At 48.0% G+C, this 14,083-nt stretch overlaps 2 protein-coding genes across 2 annotated transcripts; one reads left to right on the top strand and one right to left on the bottom strand.

The window, feature by feature from the left end:
- Nucleotides 1–737: 737 nt before the first annotated feature.
- On the bottom strand, nucleotides 738–5,823 carry MRPL46 (mitochondrial ribosomal protein L46). Its single transcript, XM_032806526.2, has 4 exons — nucleotides 5,606–5,823; nucleotides 4,323–4,515; nucleotides 2,370–2,543; nucleotides 738–1,177 (listed from the first exon to the last, which is right to left on the bottom strand). Exons 1-4 carry the CDS (start codon nucleotides 5,795–5,797, stop codon nucleotides 927–929), a joined length of 810 nt encoding a protein of 269 aa, XP_032662417.2. The 5' UTR covers nucleotides 5,798–5,823; the 3' UTR covers nucleotides 738–926.
- A 60-nt stretch (nucleotides 5,824–5,883) lies between these two features.
- On the top strand, nucleotides 5,884–13,713 carry MRPS11 (mitochondrial ribosomal protein S11). The gene is made up of 6 exons (XM_032806528.2): nucleotides 5,884–6,007; nucleotides 7,705–7,827; nucleotides 8,083–8,181; nucleotides 10,177–10,306; nucleotides 12,786–12,851; nucleotides 13,369–13,713. Exons 1-6 carry the CDS (start codon nucleotides 5,955–5,957, stop codon nucleotides 13,474–13,476), a joined length of 579 nt encoding a protein of 192 aa, XP_032662419.1. The 5' UTR covers nucleotides 5,884–5,954; the 3' UTR covers nucleotides 13,477–13,713.
- Nucleotides 13,714–14,083: the final 370 nt, after the last annotated feature.

Genomic DNA, 14,083 nt, shown 5'->3' with positions numbered 1-14,083 from the left:
ATAAAGCGCAGATGCTCCACTTTGCCAAGAGGACAGTTTGTCTTCAGCCACCATATCCTGCCGGGCACTCAGACACACTTTCTGCTGAGGCACAGACGCCACAAATTAATACACAGCACTGGCCTAGAACAGTTCCCATTCGTTAGATAAATTACAGTGGCTGCCTCTGGAGAGGTCAAAGGACCCCCTGGTAAGTTAAAGACGAGGATAGATGGGCTCAACAGTGTGTACAATTTGCATGAACAGGGACCAGCGTGTTACTGAAGATGCTGCTTTCCCATGTTCCAGGCCAATGAGAGCTGAATTCCTTAGAGAAGCAGATGGCTGCTATTCCCCCACACATTGACAGGTGCACCTCCTCCCGAGAGGGGCCACAATAACCCAGAAGATGATGAAGGACTTAGAGGCTTGCACACAGAGTTTAAAAATGGAGAACTTTAAACATGGTCCTTTTCCAGGTCTCCCAATACAACTAATTGGTAAATCCCCTTTCTATTCCTCTAACAGTGTCTCGTCCCACCTAAGCAAGTAAAGGGAGCTCACTCACTGCTCCTCTTATTGAGGAACAGCTGCTAAAGGAAAAGTACAGCTTTTCAGAGAGACCATTTGAGCGCCAGGCTACTACAGGAATCCAGTGAAGAGAGGTACCACAGACCTAGGGAATGGCACAGCTGGAAAGGGGAAAAGGAGAATCCTAGGAGCATTAGAGGATGCAACATAAGCACGACATTCTTCACTTAGCAGAGGTTTTAATATTTATTTGATACAGGCCTAGAGAAGAGGAACAGAAAACAAGGAGGAAGGTTGGATCCTTCTTCAGGTTCAAACATCACTCTCTGTACACAGAGGCAACGCTAAGCATTGTGCACCTGTTTGAACTTGCTGTCTTGTGTCCTCCCCATTTGCTTGGAGTACAGCCCTGTCTTTCACTGGTCCATCAAAAATCTGTTGACTTGCTTTAGGTAGTCCGGTTTCAAGTAATCCCCCAGCTCCCCCTTGCTGACCCACACATAGTCTTCTCTCCTCTCTGCTTGGAGCAGATCACCGCTCTGGAGGAGGGCTTTGAAGAAGAATATTTTGGCCCCAACACTGCCCTCTGTCCTGAGGGCCCTGGGGAACTTGTACTTATAAAGCCCGCATGGTGCATTCCCTAGGAATTTGGCCTGGATGCAATTTCCTGTGAGGTCCCAGGGATCCCGAGGGGGAAAGAAAAAGCAAGAGATCAGGTCACACGATAGCAGCGGCTGCATCCAAGGGGTAACAGTGGAACAGCACAGGATACATGCTTAGTTTTGGTTCAATTCTGTTCTCTCTTTCTAGCAAGAACACTTCCTCCTGCAGGTCCACACTGTGCCACACCTCCCTTTTAGGGGCTTTTTTTAGAGTCCCAATAACCCCTCGCAAGGACTGGCCAGAGGTAGCTTGATCCTGGGGGTCATAAAGTGCCACCCCCCCACCCTTTGTCAGGCTAACTGGGTTGCTTCCACAGTGCTCCCCTGCTGGGAAGCAAGCGACCTTGCTGAGGATAGGCTTTATGTGCCAAGAAAGGCTGCTAATGAGCTGTGTGTGGTGGAGACAGAAGCCCTTCCCACCACAACAGCACTAGATACCAGTTAGGAGCCAGTCCCTGGGGCTGAAACATTGCAGACCCTAAAGCCACATTGAAGAAATCATCGGGCCAGCTTGCTGCAGCTACCAACAACAATGAAGTCTTACTCTTAGAGTATGTCTACACTTACGGTGGTGTGCAGAGTACGCATGCGCACACACACCTACCTACCTTGCAAGGGTATAAATGGCAGGGTAGATGGTGAGGCATGGCTCTGATGGGTACAGTGCCCTACATGCCTGAACTCCCCAGGTATACACCCTACACAGGCTCTCTGCATACTAAGCAGCACCTCCCCGTCTACGCTGCTATTTTTTAGCAGCTGCAGAGTCCCTCTGCATCCCCACTGCCAAAGTCTCTCTCTGCCTAGCTACTTATTGCAGCGATAAGTGTGGACACAGCCTCCTTTTCACGGCAGCTGCATGCGTGGTACCTGTACTCTCCATGCAGCCGTAAGACTAGACATAGCCTTGAGCACCTAGCGCCCCCTGTAGAGAGTCAGTACACTAGCAATTGAGCTGGAACGTAGAGCAACTCCCCCTGAAATGGGTAATACCTTGGGCTTCCCATCAACTTTACTCGACACAACTCTCCTCAGAGACCCCACTGGGTGCAACTCATCCCCTCTGCTGCTACATGTCCTTTCTCTAGCCAATCCTAATGGAGTATAATGGGGCTCTGCTAGTATGAGCAGATAATACACAAGAGAAAGAAATGGGAACAGGAAGGGGTGGCAGCAGCTGCACAGCAGATGACTTACCTGAGAGAGTAGCCAAAGCTCTCTCTGCAGTGCTTCGCAACGTCTCTCCAGCCTGCCACTCTGCTTGAGGCAGGAGCCACAACTCTTGGTTGCCAACTTTCTCTTTGACCAGAAGCATCAGGTTCCGATCCAGCTTCCTGTTCAAAGATGTCCGGTCATTGCGCTTATCAGCATCTGCCAAGAGAGAACAGTTTCTAGAGACAGTCTCCAAGCGGGATGGCGTCATCCAGTACCTAGCACTTCAGAGCCCAAGCCTTCCTCTCGCTCAGACCCTGACAACAAGGACACATAGAACAATTCCGAGTGATGCTTCTAGGTACAAATGCTTCTTATTTCTTGGGAGAGTGGAATAAACTCCCTCAAGAAATAAGAAACATCTGTGATCTGTGGAAACCTAGCTGCTTTCCACTCCAAGTGCAAGGCACATTTCTTTGACATTGCATAGGTCCATAGTAAAAGGTATATTTATTTAAAAAAAAAAAAAAAAACTACCAAAACAAGACATCTGCTCAATATGCAGTGGCAGTCAAAAAAGTTAACAGTGTGTTAGGAACCATTAAGAAAGAGAAGCTAAAACAGAAAATATCATAATGCGACTATATAAACCCATGGTACATCTAGACCTTGAATACTCCATTCAGTTTTGGTCACCCCACCTCAGAAAAGAGATATTAGTAATGAAAATGGTATAGAGAAGAGCAACAAAAATGATTAGGGGTACGGTAGCTTCCATACAAGCAGAAATTAAAAAGACTTGGACTGTTCATCTTAGAAAAGAGATGGATAAGGGAGGATATGATAGAGGTTTATAAAATCACGAACGGTGTAGGGAAAGTGAATAAGGAAGTGTTATTTACCCCTTCACATAACACAAGGACTAGAAGGTGACTGGAAAAAATTAATAGGCAGCAGGTTAAAAAAATAAAATAAATGATGATGATGATGATAAATAATAATAATAATGGAAGCCCTTCTTCACACAATGCACAGTCAACCTATGGAACTCCTTGCCATGAAGTGTTATGAAGGCCAAAAGTATAATGGGGTTAAAAAAAATTAGATACATTCATGAAGGACAAGTCCATCAATGGCTATCTGCAATGCTCCAGGTACCCCTAAACCTCCAGCTGCCATTGGCTGGGACTACCCAAAAGGGTATAGCACACTCAAAATTGCACTGTTCTGTTCATTCTCTCTGAAGCATCTGGCACTGGCCACTGTCAGAAGACAGGATACTGGATTAGAACAACTGTTGTTTTGACCCAGAATGGCTGTTCTTATGTTCTCAAAACACTCCACCACACATGCTTTGCCCGTTGGGGAGATGATGAGAGAACAAACAGCATATGATAGACATTAGTCATGTTACTTAATGCACTATTGGAAGGCACTCAGATACTATGGTGTTGAGCAAAGTATAAGAACCTATATACAATAGAATAGGTGTCACCTAGGGATCTGGATGGAATCCATTGATTTTCAGTCATGTCTCATAAAAGCAAAAGCAGGATTGCACTTGAGATGCTCTTCTTTTAAAAAAGACTATTTAAAACAGGTAGTTTAAGTCTCTAGTTCAACTTAGTGCCTAATAACTAAGAGTCAATGTTTATGTAGGACCTACATAATCACAACACTAGTATTGTGTGCTCTTGTGAACTACAACTGGGAGTCAGTCTGGTCATGATTTTTCTGATAAGGACAGAATAACCAGCCTCCATACTTTTCTCACAGAACCTTTGAGAAGGGATAAAGGAACAGAACACAGCTCCTTTCACAGACCGGATAACTCATCCTACAATAGCTGAAAGGGGTCATGGGAGTCCCATGGAAGCTCCCTCTTCCTGAGGATTCAGCACCCTGCCTCACTTCCACTGTACCAAAGTCAATCATGTTCAGATAGACTAGAGAGGCCCCATCTCTCTCTCGCTCAGCTGAGAGAACTTGGCTCAGAACCTGTTATTCGTGGGCCAGCTTTGAACCGCTGGAATTTCTGTTCCCAGGCATCCTCCAGGTCTTGGGTCAACACAATAGCTTGCCCAGAGTCCTCTTCCTCATCATGTGTATTGTCTTTCTGCTTCTTTAGCTGCTCCTCTTCTGCCAAGCGACGGATCTCATAGTCCGAAAAGATGCTTTTCTCCACCTCTATCTGGAAAGGACATCATAGAGAATTGTCAAGTATCAGGAGCCTCACTATGGGTCACAGTTACCAGGGCTGTTATCCTAGGTCGCATGGAGAGAATAAAGCAATTTTTATTGCCACAAACAGGGTTTGTGTTGATTTCTTTGTGCTGGAGAATAACTTCTCTGCCCAGAGCATAAACTCTACCCCAGGAGGTTAAAGTTACACTGTGCAGAGAACACATCCAATATTGAAGACATAAAGAGATACTAACCCACTGTAAATACAGCTATATGCTCACTACAAAAAATGTTAGCACAATATTATAGTCTGGAATCTAAATGCACATAAATCGGGAAATGCAAAAATTGAGGGTTTCACAGTAACATGGCCTCCACGTGACATCCAGCAGAGATCACCTTTTAGAACTACAGCCAGGCATTGGAGTCATTACTGTCTCAGAAGGGAGTGGTCTCTTTCCAGCAAGTCACCCCACCACTTGTGGAATCCCATCGCCCACTAGCACATGCGGGGCATGGAGCGCATGACTCAAAGGACACCCCTAGTGTGCCACTCCCCATAACATCCATACACTAGAACACTCCTCATGGAAGCAAATAGTGCTAACGCTTAAAGCAAGAAGGGGACACACTGATTGATCATCTAGGGTGCACATCACAGCCCATGGAACGCCACCCAGTCACTCCCGCATCGAAGTGCATAAGCTCCTGGGGCACATCCTGCGTCCTGCCCCGGTACAGTTACAAAGGGGCATTTTCACCTGGGTTTTAACTTTGTGCTTTATAAGCTATTTGCATTTTAGATGGGGGACTTCTCCAGGTAGGTCACAGCGCAGAGGCACAACAGGCTGCTTTTCCTCAGCTCTGATACTCTGAGCTTGACAAAAGGGGAGGCAGCAATCTCCTCTGCGGGAAACACAGCATGTGGCCAACAGGGCTCTGGACTAGCTTCAGTGCAGGGAGCTGCCCGGGGGTAGGAGCAGCTCCGATAGGCACTGCAGGATCCAGCACGTGCTCCCTGCGTACCCCCAGCCCCAAGTACCCCCAGTGTTTCCTGCTCCTTGCCCCGGGAGGGTCACCTCCCCCAGCCCTGCTACCTGGTGCACCAGCTGCGCCATCTCCTCCTGCTCCGGGCTCAGGGCCTGCGTGATGCTAGGCAGCCTCTGCAGACACAGCGCACCCACAAGCCGCCACCGGGGCGCGGCCGAGGCAGACACCCAGCGATGGCCAAGCGCCCACCTCCATCGCACCGCACCACCGTACAATGCCCGCTGCATGGGGGCCGCCATCTTCTGTCCCCGAGACCACAATGCACCGAGCCATCCGGGCGCCGCCATCTTTCCTCCCATAGGCCACAATGCACCACGCTGACCTTTCCCCTCTCCTGGCGGGTTGGGCCAGTGGCTCCTCGTTCTGGGGCGGGTCGGACGGCAGCGGAGAAGGGCCATGACCCGGGTGCTGGTGGTTGCCTGGCAGCGGTTCTTAGGAGCCGGATTGGGGTAACTGGAGGAGATGGGGGTAGCGGCCAGGGTGCTGCTCTGTGAGCGACGTGGGGGAGCATGTTGGGGAGGGGAGGGCCGGGCGGCCAGGGCCTTGGGGAGGCGGAACGGGCGGCCAGGGCCTTGGGAATTGGGGGCGGGGGAGGAGGGGGAACGGGCGGCCAGGGCCTTGGGAATTGGGGGCGGGGGAGGAGGAATGGGCAGCGGAAGGGGTGGCCAGGGCCTTGGGAGTTGGGGGGAGGGAGGAGCAGTAGCAGCAGCCGGCCAGGGCCTTGGGAATTGCACGGGGGGTGAGTGGGCAGCCTGAGAGGTGCGGAGGGGAAGTGGGGAGTGAGCGGCCTGGGCATTGGGCATTACAGTGGGAAGGGGGGAGCGGGTGGCCAGGGTGTTGGCAGCTGCGGGAAGTAGGTGGCCAGGATGTTGGGGTTCCAGTTCTGAGCTAACCACAGCAGCAGCTGCACTTTGCGTTGGGTTGTACTGTGGATTCAAAATGTCTCTGCTCCAAGCAGTGACTGTGCTAAACAGGTGCTGTGGGGCTCGTTTGCTGTTCTCATCTTTCTTGGTTCCAGAGCCAGATTGCTCAGAGCGCAAATAAAAACAGTTGTTTTGCCATCAGCCCTGCAGACTCAGGCTAGTCTCCCTCTGGTTGGGTATGGTGCTCAGTAATAAAGATTCTCTTCCACAGGGATACCTGTGCAATCACACAGTCTTCATGTTCTGCTTTTATATACAGCCTTTTGGTCCTGTCATTGCAGCTCAGTTCACTCTTGTATTGACAAAGCATGAGGTGCAATAGAAACCTGTTCACTCTCCAACTAATGAAACCTGTATAGCTACTGAAGTCAGCAGCTCTGGTTGATACACACAGGAAGGGCTCTGCTGGGTAGGAAGAGATTGTGTAGGGTAGAACTAGCTAAATTATTAAAGCTACCTGTGTTTAACAAGCGCCTTCCTTCCCAGCTCTACTTGTAACAAGGTCATACTGTGATGTTGTTGCTGCTGTTTCTATGTCAGCTGATGACCTCGTGCAGGATCTAGGCACAATAGAGAAATCCAGGGCTTGAGGTACAGGCTGTTAGGGTATCGCATAGGCTTGGCAGGAAATGATTGGGCAAGGCTACTTTTTTATTGATGAACAGTCTTATTTTCAGACTTGCTCCCAGTTAAGTGTCGCTTCACAATGGATGTTGTCAAGATACAAATGAAATTAGACAGCCACCTAAAATCCCCTCCTCTGTGCTACTAAAAGGATTATACAAAATACCTCGGTGCTCATTGCAGTATTTGCTTTTGCGCCTCCCTAGATCCTAGCCAGTGAACTTAGCCAAGTCCCTTTCCATTTCCATTTCTTGTGCACTGCTGGCATGCTGTCTGCATTTATTTTTACTGTGAAAACACTCCTCAGTTTTGCCCTACTGTTTGTTTTGATAAAAAACGGGAATGTGGAGGCCTGACAACATCCCTTTGAAAAAGTGATGTTCCTGGGGTGGTTACTATTTGATTCCTCAAGGTGACTGGGGAACCCTGAGGGTGATGATGACTGCTTGAGTTAGTTCTGCAGTCAGCAAATAGCTTTCATTGTTTTCTGTGTGAAAATGTACTATGGGAGGTCTTATGTGAGGGTGGCAAAAGATAATGTAAAAGACTGTTGTGTAGCTGTGAAATCCTAATCTATTTCTCCCACTTCTTTTACCTAGTGGTTACAATGTTGCCTTGCGTCGTGGCATACACACAGGTTCCCAAAGGTTGCAGGAACAAATGGAGAATACAGAAAGTGTTGCACCTGAAGTGACGACAAACCAAAGCAAGAGTGACTTCAGGTGAGGCATCCTGTATGGCTCCAAAGTCTCTTCATTTGTCTCTCATCAGGGGGTAAATCACCTCAAGCATCTTTCAGGAAAGTAAGGGAAACAAGTGACTTGAAACAATCACAAGCACAGTTCATATAAGAAGTTCTGAGCTTCGTTTGGCAGCATTTGATCCACATTTTTCCCAAATTCCAAAACTGTATTAAAAATTACCATTGTGTATTAGTGATATTGCAAGTATTTGATTCCTCTTATTTTACTTTTCAGCCTTTTTCCCCCTGTGCCAGGACAAGGAAGTTCCTTAACTTGGGGTGGAAAAAAATATGAAGATATCCCAATAGCTCACATCAAAGCTACGTACAACAAGTAAGACACACACTTCTTGGTGTACAGGTCCCATGTAAAAAGGCCTGCAGCAGTATCGCTTTATGCTGAGAACACGCAAGCTAAGCAACTGGGCCCTGATCTTGGGTAGATGGGGGGCCTCTGTGGAAACGTCAGGGAAGTAGTGTTGGCTACTCAGGAGGCTGCAGTCTTTCTTATGAGTCAGTACTGAAGCAGTACCTCAGTGCCGTGCTGGAGGTGCCATCTGTAATGGGAAATGCAAGACCAAGGCCATTAACTCATAGTGCCTTCACAAGAGCAAGGCTGTTGAGCACATGTTTTGACCAAACTCCAGTATGGGTAATTACATCTTGTCCCCCCTAAATTCCACAGGCAGTTTTAACAGGATATAGGAATCTTATAATTTCCTGTCTTACATTGTTACAATATTGCTGTACAGCCAGTGGTGAGCTAGAGCCGGTTTGCACTGGTTCGCGGGAACCGGCTGTTAAATTTAGAATCCCTTTTAGAACCGGTTGTCCTGTGTGGAACAACTGGTTCTAAAAGGGTTTCTATATTTAACAACCAGTAAGTTGAAGTGACCCAGGAGCGTAGCTGGGGGCGGGGATAAGCAGGGAGAGCAGCTGCTCCCCCTGAGCACATTATCCAAAAGTGGTACCAACCCCCGTGAGTGCTCCAGCTCCCCGCCCTTCAGCCCCAGCTTACCTCTGCTGCCTCCCCTGAACGCTCCACCTCACTTCTCCCCCTCCCCCCTGCTTCCCGCGAATCAGCTGTTTGCTCAGGAAGCCTGGGAGGGCAGAGAAGCAGTGTGGCGGCTTCGCGCTCAGGCCCCCAGGGAGGTGGAGACGGAGCAGAGGTGAGCTGAGGCAGGGGGGCCGCCCATGCTGCAGCAGGTAACCGGGAGGGAGGGGGGAAGGCGGCGCTGGGGAGAAACCGCTTCCTGCCCCAGCTCACCTCTGCTCCACCTCCCTGGGCCTGGGCATGAAGCTGCCGCTTGCTTCTCAGTCCTCCTAGGCTTCCCGCATGAACAGCTGATTTGCGGGAAACGGGGGCTGCGAGCTCAGTCTGACCTGGTGCTTCAGGCACTGCACGGTGGCGGCATGGCCCAGCTCTAGCCGAGCAGGAGGAGGGAGGGAACCGGTTGTTAAGATTTTGGTAGCTCATCACTGTGTATAGCTGTTGAACAGCTGCCATATTGTTCACCAGAGGTGGCTGCATTTCAGTGGTGACCCCTAATGAGACATAATTTATAATTCTGTAAAGTGCTCTGAAGCTTACAAAAGGTGTTCTATATGTTTTTAAAATAAGCAGAGGTGGTGAATCATATTCATGTAGTGGGAAAGTGGGTCTGGAAAGGTGAAATGCCATCTGAACAATTTCTAGCAGGAGTATATTACCTCAAAAGACAGTACTCTCCCAATACTCTTTTCTGCCACTCTAGCATGACCCTTAAGACAAACCAGGGCTGCTGCGGAGCTTTCTACCATTGCCTAGAGCAGTGGCTCTCAACTTCTGCAAATAACTTACCCTTTTCACGAGTCTGATTTGTCTTGCATACCCCCAAGTTTCATCTCACTTAAAAACTACTGGCTCTCACACTCAGGCATAAAAATACAAAAGCATCACAAAACACTATTACTGAAAAATTGCTGACTCTCATTTTTACCATATAATTATAAAATAAATCAATTAGAATATAATATTGTACTTACATTTCAGCGTATAGTGTATAGACCAGTATAAACAAGTCATTGCCTGTATAAAATTTTAGTTTGTACTGACTTCGCTACTGCTTTTTATATAGCTGTTGTAAAACTAGGCAAATATCTAGATGAGTTGATATACCCCTGGAGGACCTCTGCATACCCTTGGTTGAGAACCACTGGCCTAAAGTGCAGTAGTGTTGAGGTATGGGGCGGCGGGGGCCCTCTGGACTGCCTGGAAGATAATCAGAGCAAGAAAAGATGGGAGAATTACTTTCTTATGGCTTCTTACCCTCCTTTTTCTCATCCCCAGCACCCACATCCAGGTCATCAGTCCTGAGAACTTGCCATTCGCCCGTACGTCCTGTGGCACAGAAGGATTCAGAAATGCCAAGAAGGCCACTGCCATTGCAGCACAGACTGCAGGCATTGCAGCAGCAGCGGTGAGTCTGGTCTGGTCAATCTGCTTGTTGAGGCTAATCTTGCTGAGCTCAGAGGAGGCGTGCTAGCAATGGAGTGACTGCTAACAGATGGGCTCTGAAGTTCTGCTTCCTTCTCCCATTTCTATCTTCTGGTGGAGGAGAGAAGTAAAGTCTGCCAGTTCCTGTGTATCTGAGCAGTACACTCTGTTTCCACATTGTTTCCTTTGAGAGGGGGCATGGTGAGCTTCTCAACCTGGATAAACTATATGTGAAATGGGAGCTTTAAATATACATGTGGTGGCTTTAGTGGCCTATAATGAAGAAATGAAAGTTGCTTCCTATCCTTTTTTGGCTTCAGTTTGGACAGCATTGTAGTTTAAACCATGGGTCTAAGTGTTAAGCAGCACATTTCATTTGACTGTTAAGCCCAGATAGAAACAGTTTATTCAGCTGTGACTCCCCTTCCACATATCGATGCTGTTATAAGCAGTGTTGCTCATTGGTAAAATGGCAGCTGCTTTGTGAGAGACAGAGCTTCCGTTTCAGTTATAGCTTATAAGGGTAAGAAATTCTTGTTACTTTGTGCAGAGTTGTGGCCCTGACTTGAGGGCAGCTTTTGCTCAGATGGTCTCAGTTGGAACATGGACCATTTATTTTCAAAAGCCAAATAAGGGAAAATGAAATCTAGGTACAAACCGAGCAGGTGTGAGAGGCAGGAAGGAACTGCTGTGTTTAGCATTGTCCCATGAGCAGCACTGCACAGTGGCCCGGTGAAGTCTCAGCTATAAGCTGCTGTTGGAGGCAGAATACCACACCAATGACCTGAGCCATTCTGGCAACCCTTCATTCCTAAAAGAGCATGGTCAGACTTTGAGAATATGAGCACGTGTAGTTACCAGTTGCACACAGAGTTTAATATCTGGCTCTGTGGCTCTAGTGTAAGTGTTTCTAAAAGAACCTAAGTTTGTGCATGATGTGTGGGGGAAGATGAGACTACCTGTGTCTTGGACTCCAGCACTGCAGAATGAGGCACAGTGAGAATGAAAACCTAGAGCAGTGTTTCTCAAACTTGGGATGCCGCTTGTGTAGGGAAAGCCCTTGGCGGGCCAGGCCAGTTTGTTTCGGCTGATCACGGCTCCCACTGGCTGTGGTTCGCTGCTCCAGGCCAATGGGAGCTGCAGGAAGCGGTGACCAGTACGTCCCTCCGCCCGCTCTGCTTCCAGCAGCTCCTGTTGGCCTGGAGCAGTGAACTATGTCCAGTGGGAGCCGTGATTGGCCGAACCTGCGGATGCAGCAGGTAAACAAACTGGCCCTGCCTGCCAGGGGCTTTCCCTATACAAGCCTGGCGTTCCAAGTTTGGGAAACACTGACCTAGAGTATCCCTGTTCTGAACTGGATAGAACTCACTCTAGTTAACCCTTTGGCCTCTGGAGTTTTCTTTCCCATTGTGGGAAGAACAAGGTGTTGTGATTAGTGCTGGAAATGGTTCTTGTTCATCTAAACCAATCTCATGCATCAAGGACGGATTCTTAGAATACAGGTGCAGTGATGCATTGTTACCACTCGCAAATAGCCAGTGTCAGAAATTAGTCTCTATCCCTGTATCCTGAGGCCTGGTCTATACTGGGAATTTACATTGGCATAGTTCTCAAGTGTGAAAAATCCCCACTCAAGAGATGTAGCTATGCCGTTTGAACCCCTGATGTAGATGGGTGCTAGTTGTCAGAAGAATTCTTCCGTCAATCCAGTTTCTGCCTCTCGGGGAGGTAGATTACCTACACCAGTGGAAGAACCCCTCCTGTCAGGCCTGGTCTACACTAGGAAATTAAGTCAGTAAAACTACGTCGCTGAGGAGTATGAAAAATCCACACCCTTGAACAATGCAGTTAAATCAGCCTAACATCCTGAGGAGGTGGAGCCCTCCTGTTGGTGTAGATAGTGTCTTCATTGAAGTGCTTCAGTGCAGCTGCAGTGTTTTAAGTGTAGACAAGCCCTGAAGTTCTGGGGCTGTATCATTTTAAGTATAAACATACTTCCCGACAATTTTTAACCTGCACCCTCAGGGAAGGATTAGAGATCTCCACTAGATGGCAGTGCTGTGCCACATTAGGAGAAACCGGTAAGATTTGTTGATTTGAAATTTTTTTAGGCCCTCCCTAATTTGGTCACCTACCAGCCTTAAAAGGACACATCATCTGCTGCCTCAACTCATGACCCAAGACAGCTTCCCTTCTCAGCTCCCCTTTCTTCTTCATACATAATGTTATGTTGAATGTGTCCCTGGCCGTGCATTTCCTGTCCTTCCCCAAATCCCTGGCTTTGTCCATATGATCTCAATGTTTATCTCCCTGGAACCATCCTTGATTCTCTCTTCCTTTCTGTCTGAAGATGCTTGTGATAGTGGATGAAAGGGATTAATCCAGAGAGATTGGTACTAGCAGCGATAGATACCTTTTGACCTGCCTGCCCCTCATCACTGAAAGCACTGTTCTCCTCACAGAAAGCCTGCGGGAAGGGCGTGTCCCATGTGCGAGTGGTGGTGAAAGGTCTGGGCCCTGGGCGTACGGTAAGTGCCTAAGATTCCTCTTCACTGGCATCATGAGCCCTCATCTATTTGTTCCTTTCTCTGAGGGCTGCAGGGTTTTTTATTTAGGCCTATGGCATTATGATGCCTGTTAACCTGCTTTTCTGAAATTGATATGAAGGACAAGAGGGGCTGCAGGGAATTTACTGTTTTGTCACCCCAAAACCTTAATTGCAAAAAGAAAAAAAAAAATGTCCTCCTGGTGAGATCCAAGAATAATTTTGTGTAAGGGACTGAGTGAAAGCCAAATTGCTTACATCACTTCAAACTAGAGTAGCAAATCGATGGAGAATACATTGTCAGAAACAATCCTGCCCTAGCCAGGAGGAATGGACCATCCGGGACCAAACAGGGCTTCCTGATTAAGTCTATTGCAAAGAGATGTTGATTGCCCTGTTCCAGACTGCTTCTCAAAGATCTCTTTCACTTTTCTGCCAGTCTGTGCTGATTGTGCAATGGTGCAGCATGCGGTCTAATGTTCACTCTCTTGCTCTTTCAGTCTGCCATCAAGGGGTTGACCATGGGGGGTTTGGAGGTCATCTCCATCACAGACAATACCCCAATTCCACACAATGGCTGCCGTCCTCGGAAGGCACGAAGACTCTGAGAGGGGAGTAGAAGGAAGACACCGTGTACAGTATCAGTTTGGTGCACTGTGAACTGGTTTTGAATTTTGCCTTTGATGGATCTTGGCAGGACGTGTTCATTGGAAGCCTTTCCTAGGAGAAACTTAGAGAATGGACACAACCCTGGTCTTTAGCCTAGTGGTTGAAGCAAGCCTGTATTTACTTTCTGAGTAGGAAGCCTCGTCTGTAAAATTAATAAATTAAAATGTTTTAGTCTTTGTGATGGCCACGTCTTCTGGCTTCCTGGAAGCATTTTGGATAATTCTTCTCTCAACTGCTGCTTTCTTCCTGTCACTGCTACTGTATGTGGCTTTTGACAAATCCAGGTGCTGCTACTCTTGTCATTAGGAAGGGGCCCTTTTGCAATGAATGGCAGATTTTTCTCATCTCCCTTTTATCCAAACACAGATTTGGAAGCTGGAAGTGGAGAACCTCTTTTCCCCATCTAGGTTACAAAATGTGGTGTTCCCACCAGAGGCCTGAGCCCAGCGCTGCTATGCAAGAGAAGTGCAGAACAGCCAGCTCCTCCAGCTGCACGGAGTGGAGGAGTCTGAAGTCATTGCCGCTATAGGTTGGTTTTGTTGCTTC

This window comes from Chelonoidis abingdonii, chromosome 9 (genome assembly GCF_003597395.2).
Source record: "Chelonoidis abingdonii isolate Lonesome George chromosome 9, CheloAbing_2.0, whole genome shotgun sequence".
NCBI lineage: Eukaryota > Metazoa > Chordata > Testudines > Testudinidae > Chelonoidis > Chelonoidis abingdonii.
The sequence above is the reverse complement of the archived record's forward strand: the minus strand, read 5'-3'. Positions and strand labels throughout refer to the sequence as shown.